The 20,117-nt window shown below is 39.2% G+C and overlaps 3 protein-coding genes across 3 annotated transcripts in view; 2 read left to right on the plus strand and 1 right to left on the minus strand.

The window, feature by feature from the left end:
* LOC144664044 (uncharacterized) overlaps positions 1–20,117 on the minus strand; it is a 136,553-nt gene that overhangs the window by 1,275 nt on the left and 115,161 nt on the right. The window contains exons 11-12 of the mRNA XM_078525166.1: positions 1,532–1,574; positions 330–459 (exon numbers count right to left, since the gene is read on the minus strand). Coding sequence (XP_078381292.1) covers positions 330–459; positions 1,532–1,574 — 173 coding nt within the window. The remainder of the gene's footprint in view (positions 1–329; positions 460–1,531; positions 1,575–20,117) is intronic.
* Positions 9,401–18,788, plus strand: LOC144664059 (uncharacterized). The gene is made up of 8 exons (XM_078525184.1): positions 9,401–9,458; positions 10,090–10,394; positions 11,482–11,641; positions 12,118–12,297; positions 13,618–13,785; positions 17,104–17,146; positions 17,435–17,564; positions 18,123–18,788. The coding sequence occupies exons 1-8, from the start codon at positions 9,428–9,430 to the stop codon at positions 18,639–18,641; spliced, it is 1,536 nt and encodes a 511-aa protein (XP_078381310.1). The 5' UTR covers positions 9,401–9,427; the 3' UTR covers positions 18,642–18,788.
* LOC144663661 (uncharacterized) lies at positions 15,597–16,992 on the plus strand. The gene has a single exon (XM_078524670.1). It carries the CDS (start codon positions 15,641–15,643, stop codon positions 16,877–16,879), a length of 1,239 nt encoding a protein of 412 aa, XP_078380796.1. The 5' UTR covers positions 15,597–15,640; the 3' UTR covers positions 16,880–16,992.

The raw sequence follows: 20,117 nt of genomic DNA on the forward strand, positions 1-20,117 counted from the left end.
ACTGAAAATACAAGTTTAATTGGAGGGTGTAGCCAAAATATTTTAAAAAGATAGCTTCTCTTGTGGCGTGGAATATCGAGAAACCATTTCTGCTTATTTCATAATAAGTTGTCTACTATCTGACACTAAAACATGATTTTTAAACAGTTTCTGGAAAATAAGAGCGAGTCAATTTTTCTATTTTTTTTTTCAATATTTGTCCATGAGTTGACCCCATGGCTACCTTGCATAATAACATGCATGAAAACCATCATGGCGGCATGAAAAAGAGAATTTTCAGTTGTATACTTTGGTCTGACTTCAGGCTGGATGATTTTAAAATTAATCACCTTGTGGCCGTCAATTTTCATGACCAGCGTCCATCCCCCACTTCCGCATGCTCCAATGCTTGTCATGTGACAGTAAACAGGAACTTTACCGATGTCAGTCTGTAGCACATAAGCTCTATTTCCTCTAGACCTGTCGTGGAAAATGTTCGAAAATGAATCCTAACTTCGCTCTATTCATTAAAGACATGGGGGCAGAAATTTATGATGGACTTTTTATAGGGGAATCTTTGTTTACAAGTTGGGCCACCAGAGCGCTTGAAGTTGCACTCTCGGAATAACTTTTTGCTGTTTTATCCGATTAGGCTTAAATTTGGCACAATGATAGAACTTTCTATCCCAAACAATCGTATGATTTTTGTGTTTTAAATTTAACGGTTTTTGGCAGGAAAACGACGTTACAGTGCTGAAGGCAAGTTATGGTTAGGTAAGGTATAACGTCACGTAACTTGAGACTAACTATAGTTAAACTTTAGTTACGTCGTAGATGTGACCGCAGCCTATATCTTCAAGATGGATTGAGCTTTTTCACTGTGGGGACGTGGAGCGGGACACGTCCCCTCGTGATTAGTTTTGGCACGCGCAACACGAACTTTGAAGCAGTTTTGTCCCTGCGACATGTTGCACGGAATTCAACTCGTTGAACTTCGTGCAACACATCGCAGAGACAAAATGTTGCACGAGCCATAAATTATCAGCACACACGAGGGGACGTGTCGCTGCGACATGTCCCTGGGGCATTTCCCCGCTACAATTATTGTGTGTGTACATATTTTGATTTTATTGCTGCTACATGTCCCCGCTACACGTCCCTGCTTCATGTCCCTTCAGTGTGAACAAGCGTGATTTTGTCGCTGCTACATGTCGCTGCGACATGTCCCTGCGTCTTGTTCCCAAGTGGCGGAGACCTTTAAATTAGCTCATAATTGGTAAAAAATTTTACTGTGCGTTTTTGATTGATAACTAAGATTTGTAATCGCTAAAATTTTAACTGAGAGCTGATCGAGAAATTGTCGAAGATTTAACTGGAATCTGAGATCACACATGATCGAACATGTTTCGTGTGACCCACATTTTTGACCCTCTTTTGAATAAAATGGTTCATTACAGAAGCTTCTATTTAAAAACTTTTAACTTTGTTTTCTCAAATGACAATAAAAATGCAAATAAATTGCAAGACCTACATTAAAGATTCATAAACTCACCTTCTACTCTGGTAGATGTCTTTACACGAAGCATACGATGAAACTGTGTAAGAAATTACAATAAAAAAAGTTAAAATGGAACGAACAAAGCGAAAAAAACAATAAGGGTGCTTCTGTTGTTATTGCTTGAGACATGCAGCATACATATTTTTCTTCAAATTTTGTCCTTGAATCTACCAAAAATGCGATGGAAAGTTTAACGAAAGTATACTGCGTCATGTCTTTCAGTATTGCAGTTTATGTAAGTTTTGTCCTGCCCTCAAAAACCCGTTGAACTGCGTAAGTTTATTTCTTTATATGGACAAATGAAAGCCTAAAATGTGCAGTGGAATACCGATTTCTCGAAAATTGGAATTTCTCGAATCCCATTTAAACGGAAACTGTTTCGAGAAATCGGGAGTTAAATTTGCGGCTGTTGTTCAAATGTAGCAAGTTCTGGAAATCGTGGGTCCACTTCATTGTTAGAACAATGCGCACCCGAAACAAATAAGCTACCTTTGTCTTTTTTATGCCTGTTACCATTTTTATTCTCTTTAGACACTGCTTTACCTTGTGGATTCAAGAGATTCAGGCCATGCGCTATCGCTTTGATATCGGCATGAAGCTTATCCATCTTTGCCGCTAATGTTTTCATGCCTATGGCACAGCTATCCTGTTGGGTTGCTTCAATAGATGTGCAGGTAAAACAAAAGAGCACAAAAGCCCAAGCCTTCATCGACACTGAACCCATTCTGTTCGTGAAACTTCAGAGGTTCAAGAATTCAACGAAGTTTTTCGATCACATGCACTTTTAACACCGCCTCTTCAGTTTATATTTCTGTATTTGCTGTACCTCTCATATTACTTTTTGTAAGTACTTGTCAACTAAGGTTTAGTTTTGGCAGAATGGCATGATAACATGTACAGTGTAAAAAAAAAGTTTAAAAGCCCTTCGTGGAAATTGACATTCCTGCGACTGGCAGTGGTTTGAGGACCTTTGAGAATTGATTGAGATGCTTTAGGGAGCTCAGTTAGGGTCAATCGTCCGTTTTCTTCGTCAAATTTCCCTCTCACGGCTCATATGCTTATCAAACGACTTCTTCATTGCTTCGCACAACTCTACTTTTTCTGGCACGACTTTCAGTTTTTGGCACGACTTTAGTTTTTTTGGCACGACTTTTAGTTAACCGGGTGGGGTCTGGTGCCCCCGGTTCATAATCTACCTCGTTTTTCTTTCTAGGTAGGGCATTGAAGGTCACGTACGTTGATTGGCTTAAAACTGGTCATCTTTCATCACCTATTTCAAATTGCCTTGATGGGAGAAGAGGAATGGTACGGAGGAAATGTTTTAAATTACTTGCCACTTGAGGGATTAAACTTACGTGCGTTATTCGCGTTTTCCATGTGTTTAACTTAACAAAGAATCCTAGCTTAGACCACAGACCAAAATAGAACTGCTAGACAGTACAGTTAGAAATGACCAGTACGAGATATAATTGAAAGAGACATGTTACATGTTATGAGTTTTAGTAGTAGAAACAAAACAATGCTGACATCTCTACCTTTAAAGTCTTCAAAGCGATAAAAGCGCCTTTTTTCGTATATCGGATGTCACGCTTCAACATAACGCACTTCTTGTATAGTAGAACAACAACAAAAGGAAATATGAACGCTACAAAAGTATAATAAATTTCTCACTAAATGAGTTGAAAGTGCCTTTAAAATAGTTCAAAGTTCCAAACGTTTCGGGCTTAGCCCTTCATCAGTGGAATGTCAATATGAACGCTATACTGGGTCCGTCTAAAAGCCGTAGGCTCAGTCTTGTTAGCCAAAGAAGTGGTTAAACATTAACCACCCAGTGTAAAACTATTTTCAGTGGCTTCTTGTTTTAGCTCGAGTTCAACTGTTTGGCACGACTTTCAGTTGTTGAGTGCACTGCAGGACCATTCTATTCTGGGGGTGGGGGGGGGGGGGGGGGGGCTATTTCTAAAAGTCAAAACATATGCCCTGCACCGGAAAACAATCGATAATGAGTCCTCCCGAAAATAATGCTACGCGAAATTCCTTCGGATAATAATCCCCCTAGGAAAAAAGCCCACAGGTTTATTTAAAACAGCGAAATTCTGATTTATCGAACATTCAAGGGAAAAGAAAATTGGCTCGAAGATTGGGTAAAATTGCAGTGATCGACTTATCCAAGGGAAACGAGTTCTGGTTCTAGTCAAGTTATGGGAAAGTTCGAGAAACCGAGGTACCGTTTGATATATCCCGTCCATAATTAAGGAAAGATATAGTTCTTTCAATTTTAAGCCCCTTATTTTAGAATTGTTTTTGTATTATATGACGTTATAGTACGAAAACTGCGAGTTCTCCAAGGCCTCGCATGCTTGTGCATACTTCTTTAATATTGTCAACAGATACTCAATCAGTCATCAGCTTACGTGCCATTTGTGACGTCATATGTTTACGGAAGTCCTTTAGTGTAACCTATTTCTTGGTAAACGCTTTAACGGAAGCTCGAGCAAGCTCTTCCCAAACGATGCAGGACACGTAGATCCGCAAAAAATGTTTAAAAAAAGTAAAACGTCTTATGTATTTATCGGATTTCACTGAAAAGTTTCTTCTCATTCATTCTCAGCTGCAAAGATGTATTAAAGTTCCTACGAAGCGCCTTTCAAGTTTTTTTTCCACTTTCTTATCACGCTATTCCGCGGAAAGGAAGTAGTAAGCTAATGAAGTATTAGTAATATGAGAGCTGAGCTTTCGTGTAATTTGTGCCATCATTTGTTTACGGAAGTCCTGAGTGCGAGTACGAGGATTTAAGAGATTTTGGTCTAAACTGCTCTGAAATTAGTGGAAGCCATTTTAACCCATGGAAAGCATTATCTTTGAACATCTATAGGAAAACGAAGATATAACCTTAATTTTTTGAGAGAAATCAAACCACGGCTATAAATATTGATTTTTTTGGAGACGCGTAGAAACCACTGATTTGAAAATTTAAGCCTTAATTTTTCAAATCGCATTCCATTTCCATCCGAGCCATCCGTAGCCAAATACGCTTGTTTACAGTTTCAATGCTCTAATATAGTAACTGTTAATAAAACTGGACCATTATTTTTAGGTTTCTTACAACACAAATCTATATTTTGGCTGTTTAGAAATTTGGTAAAATCCGTGACAAAGCCCCTTTAAGGGAAACACAAGTAAGCATTTCCCACGGAAGTCTGCGTTTGAGCCAAATGGCCCATCCGGCGGGCCGGGAGCTTATCCCGGTTTCAGCAGCATGAAGCGACTAGGAGTATTTCTACTCCCCCCTGGATGGGATGCTAGTCCATCGCAGGGTTGAATTCGCCGGTACCCATTTAGACACCTGGGTGGAGAGGTGTAAGTTTAGGCTCAAAAGAGGATCTGAATGGGGGGGTCCACATGTCGGTAGTCGGTTAAAAATTCCTTACTTTGTCGGTTGTCGGTTAAAATTTTCGACCTTTGTCGGTTGTCGGTAAATCTCAGTTAATGATTAAAAGTACAAGTTAATTATTAATATTTGTTATTTAATTTACGCAGTTTTAAGACTTTAAACTCTAGACGATATGAAAATTTGTAATAATACATTATTTGGTTGCACTTAAACCTCGTTAACTCTGTTTTTTTAAGCAACTTGTTCGTCTAGTACCGACAAAAACAGTTTGCATCAGCAAATGCTCGTCAAATATTACTTACGCTTATCGAGCGAAACTGAAATTTGGACCGTTCTCAGAAAAGAATAAATTTAAAGGCAGTGTTATTCATTTACCAATAAAATAGAAAGATGCTTATAAACTCTTTTACTCGCTTCTTCTATTTGTAAGGGGTTTTTCTTTTCAATTTTTGCTTTCCTGAAAAATGGACGGTGTATACAAACATTCCGTTCAACAAAACAGCAAAATTAGTAAAAAACGTGGAACCAAAGGTTAACCACGTTAATGTTTGAGCTTAATACTACAGAACTACATGTGAAACATTTAACTTCGCTGCACACTAAAACTGATACGGCTAATAGAACGTTCCACACACCGTTGAGCTCACTGCTGCTTTCATCCGATATTAAATTTGGAAGCTCAAGCAGCCACTGCCCATCTGTTACAATTGCACATTTTCACATTTTTCCCGTAAGCGTTTTCGCCAGGCGAAATAACTTCAGCGAGAACCCGCCAATGCCAAATTAGCTTGGAAACACCTTTATGAGATTTTTTCCACCAGAACCCGGTTACGATGGTGTTCGATGGCAACCTCCTCGCCCGGGGAGGGGGGACTCACATATGAAAGTGACGGGGATGCTCGTCTCGCTTAGGGGTGTAATTTTCGGATTTTTGGTCTCGCTTAGGGTGTTCCGGGCAAAACGCCAATATTTTTAGCCATAATGGTCTCGTTTAGGGTTACAAACGAAGAAATATACAAATATAACTTCTATTCTTATTTTTTTGGTATCTTTTGGGGGTCAAGAAAAGCTTGAGCCACACCCAGATTGGTCTCTTTTAGGGGTTCTTTTCAACATTTCCGACGAGCATCCCCGTCCGTGTCATATAGGAGTCTCCCCCCCGGGCCTCCTCGCCTTACAATCACTTTAACAATCCCGATCATGGCCTGTCACCACATGAATAACCAACGCGCAGTGAAAATACAACAGCGGGACGCCTTGTGGCCTCGATTACCAGCCACTGTTCTACAAATGAACCTCCGCTGCTGCTCGAAAAGGTGACAGGAAACTTTATAATTGACTAAATTTCGAATTGGTGTGGTTACTTCTGAACTAGACATTTCCTAAGCTAGACATAAATTCAAAATGCTGTTCCTTCTGAATACAAACGTCCGTATAACATCGGACCATGTCGGTTGTCGGTTAGAATTTATTTGTCGCTAATCGGTAATTTTTTCCTCGTTTTGTCGGTAGTCGGTAATATTTTTCGCCCTTTGTCGCTAGTCGGTTAACCCCATTCAGACCCTCTCAAAACATTTACCAACTACAAAGCCAAGAAGTGTTCGAGATCGCTTGAGATTTCAAAAAGCGATCGGCCCTTCTCAAAAGAACTTGTTGTGACATCTCGTGGAAATTCTATGAGAATCCTAGACTACCGGGTATCTAGTTTTCTAAAAAACAACCTCCGGCCGCCGCTTATCTAGAGACAGCGTTGGGTTTAAATCTTATTCCCCAGCGTATTTTTTTTGCCTAAATCCCATTTAATTCCCATGTTTTGTTGGTGATTATCATCCAAATTGATATTTCATTTTCCTAGTGGACTAGCCAAATCCCAGTCCCCACCCCTTTAGGCCCATACGCACAATATTTACATCTATGAAAGCTTAAAAATAATGGTCTGTTTTTGTTTAAAATTACTATATGCTGTATTTCTGAAGCTTTAAGAGGGGTGTTCGTTTCCATACTTGCTCCTCTAAGAGAAAAACATTGGAGTCAGTTTCAATTGATATCTGGAAGCGGTCAAATCAATGCGATAGGCACGAAGTCACTGCTGACTGCATTTTGGCGTCTCAGTATTATCGTAACGCCTTTCATTATAGGCTTAAGCATCACCTATATATGTAGGTGATATGCTTCTGTTATAGAAACTATGTATTTTATTCTTTTGTGCTTTCTATTAAATAGCAAATTGAACCTTTGGAATAGTTTTCTACGCGGGATTGTTAATCGAAGTTGTGTTAAAAGTCGAGCAGTATAACCTTTGTTAGTACTTCAGGTGATTAGGACAATTTGTTTCAGTTTGGAACATCCGCTTCACCGTTCAAACCCGAGTGTTTCAGATAGTGCATGGTTGGTTTCCCTTTACAGCCTTTACCCTAAAAATAGCTTGAAACCAAACATAACGCGGAAAAAATAACAACTACTAGTTGTCGTTTATTTCTTAGCGTCACGAGCATATCATGTTACCTATTTAGGCTTCCTTTCCAAATTTCTGTTGACCATCCCCTCCATCCCCAATGGCTTTCATAAAGGAAATATCGCATTGTCATATGAAGAAAGAAATGCTTCGCGTTTAAAACGGTATGATTATATATAAGATTTAGTTTTATGAAAGAAGGATAAAAGAAGATAATGATGGCCCCTCTTGAAAGCTATCCAACCCGCGACGAACTCGCCGTCAATCTGTAACATGCATGATCAATGGAATGCTTTTGCACTTTCATTATTTTGACTTCTTTTTTTCATGACATCATCTAGAGTGGCTGTTTTCTTTGGCAATTGTTCAACCCTTCAGAACGACATCCGTTTGTCTTAGTTCCGTTCGACAGACAAATGCAACTTAGTGTTTCACAATCTGTAACTGAGGGCGAAAAATCGGAACATATATTTGCAACATACATAAAGTAACTCCTCGCCAAGAGGTCCAAGATGTCCTTAACTTGCTGTAAGGTAAGTTGGTCTGTTTGTGTTTATTCTATCCAGTTTCTAATATTTAAGGGATTATGGAATGAAAATGTGAACTGTGACGCTATAAAGGGCAAACGTGAAATTTCTCATACGTCAAACCACTAGATTGCAGTCAATCGTTTCTAGCTGGCTCAACTCGTGAAAAGATCGACTTTTATCCCAACACGATCTTCAGTAGTTTTTTCTATAAGCTTCATACGGAAAGTACTTGTTGGTCGATCGATCCGAGATAGTCGAACTTTAATTTAATTGATCCTCTTTAAGAAAAATATGCAAACTGGTACATTAACCAATAATTCTAAGCGCGCAAAAAATTAATTTAAACCCCTTACACACTGAATGTTGTTAGAAAATGAATGAAGTTTGCAAAAATATGGCAAAATAAACAAGACCACCATACAAACATCAAACTTCTCGTAGCCTCCATTTGGTGCGAAAATATCACTGATATTTGTCTGCAGACATAATCTGTTCCGAAAAGCGGGAAAAAAAGAAAAGCGAAGCTCGAGGAAAACTGTGAGCTTCGAGGAACAGATACTGTCCAAGGAAAAATATTGGTGCTTATTTTTGAAGCCAAATGGAGGCGATTGTTTTTATTATCCTCCAAATATTTTTACACAAGGCCGATTATTTTGGGATACCTTCTGTCAAGGCTTTTTGAAAAATATTGTTAGTCTGTCCAAAATGATCAGCTCTATCAGGAGTTTATAATTCCACTTTTGGCTCTATCCATTTTACAATTTACTCTTGATGTTAACTAAACGTGCGAACGTACATCGTCAAGTTCTAAAACTGGGAATATCACTTGGAGGATATCAACTGATAGTGGCTGCATCACGTGACGTGTTTAGACCAATCGCGCGGGCGAAAAATATTTGATGGATTTTGAGAGCTTACAGTATAACTTGAGGCCATGTTACAGGACGCGATTTTTCCTGCAACTTGAAACGCAACGATGATGACTAAAAAACATTGCAATTTGGAGAGGAGACGTCACACACATCCAATTTTTTTTGCAACTTGCAACGCGCCCGCTTAATAATAAAAATCTCAGCGGTAACGATTGACTCTGAGCGTTTGATTAGCTAATTCCAACACAATAGGCCTTATTCGTATTCTCGGTATTGGACTGGAACTAGCTTGCAATGGAGGCTCATGCGGGTAATCTTTTCAAATGCAAATGACTTGAAGCTGTTTTTAATGATATTCCCCCGCATGAGCCTCCATTGCAAGCTAGTTCCAGTCCAATACCGAGAATACGAATAAGGCCTATTGCGTTGCAGGTCAGTATCGCTTCAATTCAGTGTTGGAGTGGGGTTTGATTGAGAGTTGGATTGCGTATGGAAAACAGAGAAAGAGCTGATCACCGAAAATATTTTCAAAAGAGGAACAACTTTTAGTTTCAGTGATCTTACGTAACCAGGAGATGTGGTATTGAAAATATTTCTTTTGCTTCCAAGGTTTTGTTGTGCACTTTTGCTGTAATTTGGATGTTCCCGCCTCAAAGTACAGAGGGTGCTGGTAAGTGTTTCTTTTTGGGACCATTTTGATTTTATCAGCTTTGGTCCTATATGGCCTAAATCGTTTGTGCGTTTTGCTATGCTAAAGAAATGAACTTCTAATCAAAGCATTTATCATAGAAGAATAAATATTCCAGTTCCTCCCTTATCAGTTCGAGGCGACGTTTTTATACTCCAAATATAGTCGTTGATCATGCTTTAAAAAAGCACTTTTATGTAAGACAGTGGAGATCTGCCAAAATTACTTTTGAAGAAGAAAGACGTTGGTTATTGATGCAAAGCACTGCAGCCGGCTGCGCGTAAGTGCAGCCGCCCTGTTTTTGGTTCGAGTTCTCGCTTATTTTTCAGTAAAGCCTTATATGTTCTTGTTATACTCAGGCTTGCGTAGTTAGTTATTTTTTGTTCACGTAAAACGGCTGACGTCGGGGAGACACATAGAGATTTGTTTACTTTTATGAACATTGCGGTAAACGTAGACAGGTCTCTTTACACTAACTTACTGCACACAGTATGTGAATTGATCAAACACTTCACTATGGATATCAGCAAAGCTATCACTGGCCACTGTTACGCAGCAAGTCCTTTAGTTGTGTATGCTCTTTTCTACAAGCTCATGGCTCTTTCTTTAAAAGGTGTTTGCAAATCTGCACTGGGGATGCAAAGCAAAGGAATTCCAAACGCGAACATCTCGGCATCATCCACGTTAAGTACAAACCATACCCCTGCTTTTGCACGACTAGACGAGCGCCGAGGGGCCTGGTGCTCAGCGCCGAATGATAATTCACCTTATGTACAAATCCTATTGGACGAGGAAAAGTTAATAACAAAGGTAGTGACACAAGGAAGTTACAATGATTTAATATGGGCAACGAAATATCAAATTAAGTACCTGAAGGAAGGAAAATGGTCATCCTATCAGAAAGCAGATGGAAGCCTGGTAAGTAGGTTCAGGAATCAGTGTCTTCCTCTCGTAATCCTAAGCAAAATTTTAAATCCAGTTTGAATAAAATCCTTCTTTGTAGTTTATAGCCACATGACCTGTCTTGAGGGAGGTTGTGTGATATCCCATTTGACTAAGTTGATAGAGCAATTTTTTTATTGAGTGTTGTAAAACGAAAACTAAAGCAAATCCTCTGGCCAATCACTTAACACAATGGTCACAGACAATCCAAGAAACCAAGAACCAATCAAATCTCGAAGCAAATACACGTAGCTGACGCGAAGCGCGGGAAAACGTGCGCGAGCGAGTCACCATTGGTTTTGGTTTTAGTTCTGATTGGTCGAGAAAGTGGCGCGAAATTTTGAAACCAATCACTGAGCGTAGTAATGCAAAACCAAAGCAAGCGCAAATTACTTTCTACACTCAAGCAAAAACCGCTCTAAAATAGGGATGGTTAGCACAAATTAAGCAGCTAAAGAAATAACCTTGCCAAAAGTGGTGTTTTGTTTCATTGAGCTCCGATGACTTCTTGTGCATTAATACTACTATTTTTCTGCACACCTTAATCGTGCCTTTTCTTACTAATTTTTGCGCGTAGTTGATTTCGCGAAAGTTCGAGAGCTGAATTTCGGGAGGAATAATTAAATTTTCGGAAAATCGCTAAATTAAATACTCGCTAAATCTTGCTTTGAAAAAGTCGCTAAAATTAGTAGCCACTTACAATAGTAACCTTAACGTATAGAGCGGTTTTCACTTGAGTGTCGAAAGTAATTCGCGTTTGCTTTGGTTTTGCACTTTGCACTTTGTGATTGGTTTAAAATTCTCTCGCCACTTTCTCAGCCAATCAGAAGTAAAACAAAAAACAATCATGACGCACTCGCGCACATTTTCCCGCGCTTCGTGCCGGCTGCAAGTATTTGCTTCGAGTTTTGATTAGATTACTGGATTGTCTGTGTTTTTAATTTGTGATTGGCTGGAGTAATTACTTTGGTTTCGGTTTTACGACACTCAATTGAACACTGCTATAACCAATTCGAATTACAACCGTTTATACCCAGCTATGTTATGCTTTATGCTTGTTTAGACATTGGAGGGCAATACAAATGTCCGAGCCTTAAAGGAGCACGATCTGCAACCTCCAATAAGGACACACTCGATTCGTATTTATCCAATGGTGCCTCTAAGCGTGATGCCGAATGAATATAATGTTGTCTGTCTCAGATTGGAGTTGTTTGGATGCTCTGGTAAGTACCTCGTTATAGGAAGTTAACGCTCGTGTTAATTAAGGTATTTAAAATTAACGCGAATTGAGAGAAAAATTACTTCCTAATCTAGGAAATTAACGCGAAGAGGGGGTAACATTTCAAAAAGTGAAGGAAATTAACGCGACAACATAAAGAAAAAAATGTTGAGACAACAGGAACAAGTTTATTTCAACACTAGGTGTATAATCCTAAATGTAAGGGTTAAGCGAATGCGTAACTGACATATTTTTATACCCTTTCATATACCTAAACTTGTGAACTCCTTATCCTTTTATATACCTGAAGCATACTCCCTATAATGGCATATACAGGAAGGCTCCCTGTATATGCCATTATAGGGAGTATGCCCCCACCCCAAAAGTAACATAATTGTAAGTTAATGTGCATCCAGAGATAAATTATTCGTTTCTACAAATTCAAGTAAGTCACCCTCGCGGTTATCTATTTGTTCACAGTTATAAGCTGCGGGGATCCAGGAACTCCTGTTAACGGTGAACAAGCTAATGTGAAGATTGGTTATATTTATAGTGGTTCAGTGGAATTTACTTGCAAAGATAACTACACACTATTAGGAGCAAATACGATTTACTGCGAAGAAACGAAAAATTGGAGTTCACCGCTGCCACGATGCTTGGGTAAGCTAAAATTGACCGAATTAAAACATCAAGATCAGTTTACTGTGTGTTTATTAGTAGAGTTGAAGGAGTCACTTTCTAAAGTGTTTCGTCGGCGGACATATCAAAACATTTAGCAAATTTTCAACTTGGATTTTGATGCTCTTCTTTAGAACAAATCTGGGAATCGCCAGTCTTACTACAACAAAGAAACAAAATACGTGATGCCGGGGTCAGGTTACTAAACTCTTGAGTCAACTTCCTTAAGGCGGGAGTAAATGTGAATTTGAGTAAAAGTTTAGGAGGTTTAACCCTATTCAGACCGGGGGGGGCTTTTGAGGCCCGCGCTGACTTTGAACTTTAATAACTTTTTTAAGATTTAACCAAACGCTGCCAAACTTTCTGAGTTTTCCTAATATTTATCTGGCAACAAATTGGTAGGGTTGGATGATGTGTCAGGAACTTGACATCACCATGGCAACGGCATTTTGACAGGCATGTTTTTCCAAATTTGTAATTTTGCGTGTTTCTGTTAATAAAAATCAACTTAAATGGCATTATTTTTACATTTTTACAGGTTTAAAGCACATTTTTATTCATTTTGAGTACTTTGCAATGATTTTGGGTGGTTTTCTGGCATTTTGGAAAGATTTTGAAATCCAAGATGGCGGATCCAAGATGGCGGCTGTTTTGACATCATGATGTAATTGTCACGTGATGTGACGTCACCATCCCACGTGACGTATACCAAAAGAAAGAGTTTCGGACGTACAATACATCCTATAAGTTTCATGATGATTGCTTAAATATTCTGGAAGTTACATAGGGGGGGCTTCCGAAGCCCCCCCCCGGTCTGAGAAGGTCCAAAAAAAGCCCGGTCTGAATAGGGTTAAAGGAAGGAAAGGAGAAAGAAAATTGTTTTTGAAACACCACAAGACACTTGTCTGGGGACTGTTTTGACCTGTTTCGGTGTCCATCTGCTAATTTTTAACTTCAAACTCTAATTTAAATTCACACTAAATCTTCAATAATTCTTATTTCTCCAAATTTTACTACTCATTTGAGAAAAACTTTTATCACCTCCCAAAAATCCCCAAAATTCACCAACAAATTCACAAAACACTGCAAAACATAGATTTGTGAAATGAGCAGAGAGTTTTTGATCAGTTGCTTGAAACGCTAACGACATATTCGCATAAGACCCTCGTCAAAAAACGGCTTTCACGTGAAACCCCACCTTTTAAAGCCGAGCAGATTGGGGATTTGTGTTTTACCAGCTGGAAGGATATTATTATAAAAGAACAAAAACAGCAATAAATTGAATATATAATGTACTTTTAGCTCCATGTCCCGATCCCGGAGTGCCTAGCAACGGAAGGAGAATCGGTGATGACTTCAGACATGGTAAATCAGTGACCTTTAAATGTCAAGATGAGTTTGAACTGAAAGGAATGGCAACCATCAACTGTAACGATGGAACATGGACAGACGACATACCCCAGTGTAAAGGTAAATTGCATGTAGAGCGGGCCCCATAACCGACATAACCAAGCTGAATCATGCATTTTACAGTGGAACCTAGATATAACGATCCTCGATATAACGATATTCCCGATATAACGATGAATACTTTATATCCCGGCAAAAGTTACAGTTTTAAATGTATGGAACAGAACCCCGATATAACGATTTTCGATATAACGATATTCCCGATCTAACGATGAGAATTTAGCATTGAATTTAACACAATAATATATCGTTATATCGGGGTTCCACTGTATTTTCCATGGCCATCATGGCTAGCGGCATGGTTCGCTGGCGTGTGCGCTCTACGTCAGTACGTACGACGACGTCGCGCAACATGGCGGCCATGCTCCAGGAACAGGTTAACGTTAATGTACGCATTGCTTACATCTTTGATATTGGACATCCATGTTATGGTCAATTTATATTTGTAAAAAAAACCGAACCAATCGTTAAAAATACTACAATACTGAAAGGCAGTGATGCCTATGAAAACTTCAGCTGAACTTTTACCGTGTTTTTGGGCTGATTCAGAGATATGCACATTCATGTACATATCTTTTTCTTTTCTTTCCGATTTTTAGCATTTTATAGATTTTAGCTTTGTAATTAGAAGGTGTTGATTAATGAGTTGTATCTTAAATTGTTATTTTTTTAGGATAGAGGGCCACAAGTTCATCAGAATTTTTCTGTTACGTGCCACCCTCTATAAATAAAGTTGTCTTTTTGTCTATCTATCTATGAACAATAGATTATGCTGCATAATTCAAGCGATAACAACAGAAACAGCCTTGGCTGTATTGTTTTAATTCCCTTTCTTTAATTTATTTTAACTTTTCCTCAGTTTAAAAATAGACGAGTAACCAGGGTAAGACATAGTAAAATATTAAAAAGCGATCTCTGGTTAAAAATATGAAGAAAACGAGCTTTCGACTACCAGTCTGTAGTCTTTGACAAGTAATGAATAAAAAGCGCGAACGTAGAATATATACTATAAAAAGTGTGAAAAAGCAAAATTATAATAAAAACAATAAACGCCAAAAAGCAAAAACGCCAAAAAGCCAAAAAGTTTTCAAACCTCAGCAAGGAAACTGACACGAACCAATCCACACCTATCAACAAAGATAACTGGGTAGTTAATCTATCCAAAACGCCACTCTCTTCGGACGAACGTTCTATCTTAGAAAAAGGTCCGAAATTTGCAGCACCAACACCTCGGAAGATCCCGACCAAAGACATTGTCGCCGAGGTAGAAGCAGCCATTGTCCGACTTCCGGACGACACCAAAGATGCCATCCGAACGTCCACCGCCTCCATCCTTCACAGAGCTTGTCTGCCGGCACATAATAACATCTCAAAAGCCGAAAGAAGAGCTCTTAACAACCTGAAAGCAGATGACACTCGCCTAGTTATGAAAGCGGACAAAGGTAACTGTTTTGTTGTTATGGATAGAGCTGATTATAACGAGAAAATGGAAGCCTCACTCAGTGATCACCTGACCTACCAGCTGGTTCAGAAATCTCCATTCGCCAAAATCGAAAGAGAACTTAACCACATGTTACTAGATCTCAAGAAGAAAGATAAGATTGACGAGTCGACTTATCGAAAACTACGATCCACTGACGCTGTTCCACCCTCCATACGAGGTTCTATTAAACATCACAAACCAGGTTATCCTCTTCGACCTATTGTCTCTTGTATTGGTTCTGCTCTCTATAACACATCCAAATTTCTCACCGACATCCTAGCACCCATCCAGAACTGCAACGGTTATTCTGTCTCCAAATCAAGTGAATTTGTTGACCAAGTCGCCAATCTAGAAATTACTGATGACGAATCCATGGTTTCTTTTGATGTCGTCTCACTCTTTACTGCCATCCCTGTTAAGAAAGCCTGTGAATACATCCGAGAAAAACTCAATGAAGATACCAACTTACATCTAAGAACCAGCCTCACTACTGATGATATTGTTTCTCTTCTGGATTTCACTCTTTCGAACAACTACTTCGTTTACAATGATTCCATCTACAAACAGATCCATGGTTGCGCAATGGGAAGCCCTGTCAGTCCTGTTGTTGCAAATCTCTGCATGGAGATCATCGAAGAATCAGCGATCACTGCCTCCTCGACACCTCCAAAAATTTGGAAGCGTTACGTCGACGATAGCTTTGTCATTATAAAGAAACACTCTGTCGCATCCTTTCATGACACTAGTACTCTTAACTCAATTGACTCAAAAATAGCCTTTACCATTGAACATGAGAGTAACGGACAGATACCCTTCTTAGACACTTTGGTATCCAGGAGCAATGGCGTCATAACTATCGATGTTTACAGGAAATCTACTCACACAGACCGATATTTGGATTTTTATTCACACCATGAAAAGAAACACAAACTGAGTACTGCCTCTACTCTCCTGAATCGTGCTTCTAACCTCCCAAGTACCCCCGAGGGAAAAGCGAAAGAATTAAGTCACGTCACTGATGCTCTGAAATCGAACAGCTACCCACAATCGGTCATATCTAACATTCTGAAGAAGAAACCACCTCTGGCAATCACACCATCTCCAGAAGAATTGGTAGGAATGTTTTTCGGATGGGCTGATCCTTCAGACTCACATTGTGGCCTTGCGGTTTTACCTTACATCAAAGGCCTAACTGAACCTCTCTCGAGACTTCTAAGAAACAATGGAATCCAAACTACTAGCAGACCCCTTAAGACATTACAACAAGAGTTTGTTTCCCCGAAAGCAAGACCTCCGGCGGAACTACAAACAAATGTCGTCTATAAGATACCATGCGCCGACTGCCCGTGGAGTTACATCGGCGAGACGGGAAGATGTTTAAAAACAAGAAAAAAAGAACATATTAGAAACACAAAAACCTTTAAAAAAGGTTCCAACATCGCCTCACATGCCTGGTTGAACGACCATTCCATCGATTTTGACAGTGCACGTGTGATTGATAAAGGAAATTTTCGCGTTAGAAAAACTTTGGAATCCTGGCACACAGCAATTACGAACCATGCTGACAATAATGCGAAACAATTACCAAGACAATATTTAATTTTATTTTGAACCTTTCATTAGCATTTTTACCCGCACACAAACATTTTTATTGTTTTTATTATAATTTTGCTTTTTCACACTTTTTATAGTATATATTCTACGTTCGCGCTTTTTATTCATTACTTGTCAAAGACTACAGACTGGTAGTCGAAAGCTCGTTTTCTTCATATTTTTAACCAGAGATCGCTTTTTAATATTTTACTTTTCCTCAGTTATTGTAATTTCTCCCACAGATATATCGTATGCTTCGTGTAGAGATATCTACCGGAGTGGAAAGTAAGTAAATAAGTCTTTGCATCTTAAGTATACGTCTTACAATTTCATCTTCAATGTCATTTCTGAAAACAACGGCTTTTAAATAGAAGCTTCTTTTTCTTTATATAAAAGATCCCGAAAGAGCTAAATCCCCGCAAAATATAAAAGACCCTATCCCCCTGTTACGGACTTCAACCCTCTAATCATTACGTCACCGTGCCTCTTCTATCAGAAGCCCATAATAACTTTCTACCCCATGTATTTATTGAATAGAAGCTAGGATTCATTTTCGGACAATTTCCACGACAGGTCTCGAGGAAATACAGCTTATATGCTCCGAACTGACGTCGGTAAAGTTCCTGTTTACTGCCACATGACAAGCATTGGAACATGCGGAAGTGGGGGATGGACGCTTGTCATGAAAATTGACGGCCACAAGGTGATAAATACAATCATCCAGTATTAAGTCAAACCTTACAAAGTCAGACCTCTATAAAGTCGTAACCATTGGCAAATGACAAACTGATCGCTTTAAAAAGATGTTCTAAAATTTGGCGTGTAATGTGACAAAAATTGAACTACAATGCAAAATTGATGGTAACAACAACAACTTAACGCAAAATAGGAGGAATACAAATTAAGTAATTGCATTTTAAAGGAATTTTGTGCCTGACTATCAGAATTTATTGTGTTTGAGTATCAGTGGAAACTCTTCCTGGAAAGCTATTTTTTTAAGATGTTTAAGATACACCTTCCAGCTTAACTAGTACGTACGGCTTAGTTGAGAGGAGAATGGATATTAGTAATGTGGGAGCGCGAGGTGAAGCGAGAAGTTAGTTTACTTCCCATAATACCCCACGCACCCGGCGTTACTAGCATCAAAACTCTCCTCGACTGAAAACTGACTCGGTTAATTTACATTGAATGGAAAATCGCGAGGAGAATCAAGTGTTAATAAAATAGTAGAGATCTTAACTAATCCTTTTCTCTCGACTAGTCGACCTTCCACTACGATTCCAACTTGTGGAGCAACAAGAATGAATTCAACCGTCCAGGAGGGACTACTGGGTTCGATAATGTTGAAACCAAGTTACCGACCTATTGGAGCGCGCCATTTTCGAAGATCTGCCTCGCTATGAAGATAGGTCATCAGATAAGGCCCATTGTTATCAACAGGCAGGCCAACTCCTTGTACTCACTGGTCGCTGACGGGCATTACCGCTCTACCACGTTGGGTCGTGACACGTGGAAGTCGTTGATTGGCTCACAGGCCTCGTTACAGCGAAACTGTAACAAGGAAGGGTTCAATGCTTTACCTGGCCATTCCCACCATTCCAAAGCAAGGATTGGCATTATAGCTAACCAGGAGAATGACTGCATAACTTGTGACTCCAGGATTGGTTTTGGTACAGGCGGAGTACACGATGACTCCAACACGTGTGGAAACGAGGCTAGAGTAGCTCCTGATAATGGATACAAGCACATCAAAGCCATGGGATACATTCTAGTGCAGTAAAAGAAAAAGCAAGTCAAGTCCTGTCCTCCAAAGTTATCTACTCTGCTAAAGGCATTAATTAGCCATGCAGCCATTAAAATGTTTTGACCGATACTCTTACGACAAATTGACGTTTGATTTTTTGAAATAATGCCCAAATTCCAAATTTTTCAGCAACAAAAAGTGGAAAAGATTATCGCTTTTAAATTTCCCGTGCGCCGCCATTTTGGATTTTATGACGTGTAATGGTTGCCGCTATTGTTAGAAGGCAGAGGATCTTTTGTGTGAAGCAATTGGGCAACCATTCACACATCATAAAATTCAAAATGGCGGGAAGTTTGAAAGCCGTAATCTTTTCCATTTTTGTTACTATTAAATTTTATGTCTCCCTTTTCTGTAAAATTTGGAATTTAGGCATTATTTCAAACAGCTCAATGGGTAAAAACGGAAATTTGCGTTGATTCGATTCAATGCACCTCTTCTCTCTTTTAAATATTATTTTTGTTTCGTGTCTCCAAGTGCGACCCTAAATACAACGTTTCAAATTCTCTCGGACAAGTTCGGAGAAAAACATTGTCCGCAACATCTTGCAACATTCAAATGTTTGTCTCAAGTGCGACCCGGGCCGCACCAACAGTGAACAGACCTTTACGCAGGCAGGTAGGCAGCCAGATACAACTCCATCTTCGTCAATTAAAGTGCTCTCACATGGCTTCTGCTGTCCACCCTTTAAGCTGCATGACCCAGTCATAGGAAATAGAAATTCCCAGCTGGTGTAAATGCTGGATGATCCGCTTGCATCTCGTCAATCCATGTATGTTGAAGTTAACGTAGACAGGCAGAGGCGGCTCACGCTCCAATGAATGCCTTGCTCCTGTATCGGATTCCTTTGATTGTTTTTCTTAGTGTTGTAGACAAATAGGCTGGCCAACTGTAAAGCATGCTTGGGACTCGTGCTCATCTTGCTTTTTAAAACAGACCGTTCAGGCCATTGAAAATTAAGGAAGTTAAGGTTTTGAGACTAGATGGGAACGAAGCTTCTTGACTATTCTGACTATTTTCTGGGAACAAATTTAAATGCCTCGTAGCTGAAAATGTTTTTATTTTTATTTTTGAAACTGCCTTGACCAAAAGTTGTGCGTCCTCTGTGTAATCTCGTTTCTTCAAGGCTTCTTTAAGCATGTTCCGCATCCCCGGGCGGCCGCAAACTACAAGCGCATAATTCCCATTATAACAAGTCGGTATAATGCAATTAAAAATTACAATTTTAGCGAAAACTTCAATAATGTATTCAATTTATATATATTTTTGCAACTTTTAAGCATAAAACTGCAAATTACTTACGGAGTAGAGAAATATTTCCTTCTGTCCCACTTTCATTGCATTATTAAATCCAAAATGGCGTGGTAGCGGTTCTTGAGAGTTTGAATGTTGTCAAAATGTTTAGCAAATTTTTTAGATTGCAATTAAAAATTCAGGTGGAGCCACGGATAAAAT

The sequence above is a fragment of the Oculina patagonica genome, chromosome 8 (assembly GCF_052425735.1).
Source record: "Oculina patagonica isolate OP01 chromosome 8, crgOcupat, whole genome shotgun sequence".
In the NCBI taxonomy this organism is placed as follows: domain Eukaryota; kingdom Metazoa; phylum Cnidaria; class Anthozoa; order Scleractinia; family Oculinidae; genus Oculina; species Oculina patagonica.

Bases quoted from the DNA above. Each gene is read 5' to 3' on its own strand.
- LOC144664059 (XM_078525184.1), top strand. From the start codon at position 9,428: ATGTTCCCGCCTCAAAGTACAGAGGGTGCTG. The intron at 10,395-11,481 runs GTAAGTAGGTTC...ATGCTTGTTTAG, and splicing joins AGAAAGCAGATGGAAGCCTG to ACATTGGAGGGCAATACAAA. The intron at 13,786-17,103 runs GTAAATTGCATG...TTTCTCCCACAG, and splicing joins CGACATACCCCAGTGTAAAG to ATATATCGTATGCTTCGTGT.
- LOC144663661 (XM_078524670.1), top strand. From the start codon at position 15,641: ATGGTTTCTTTTGATGTCGTCTCACTCTTTACTGCCATCCCTGTTAAG.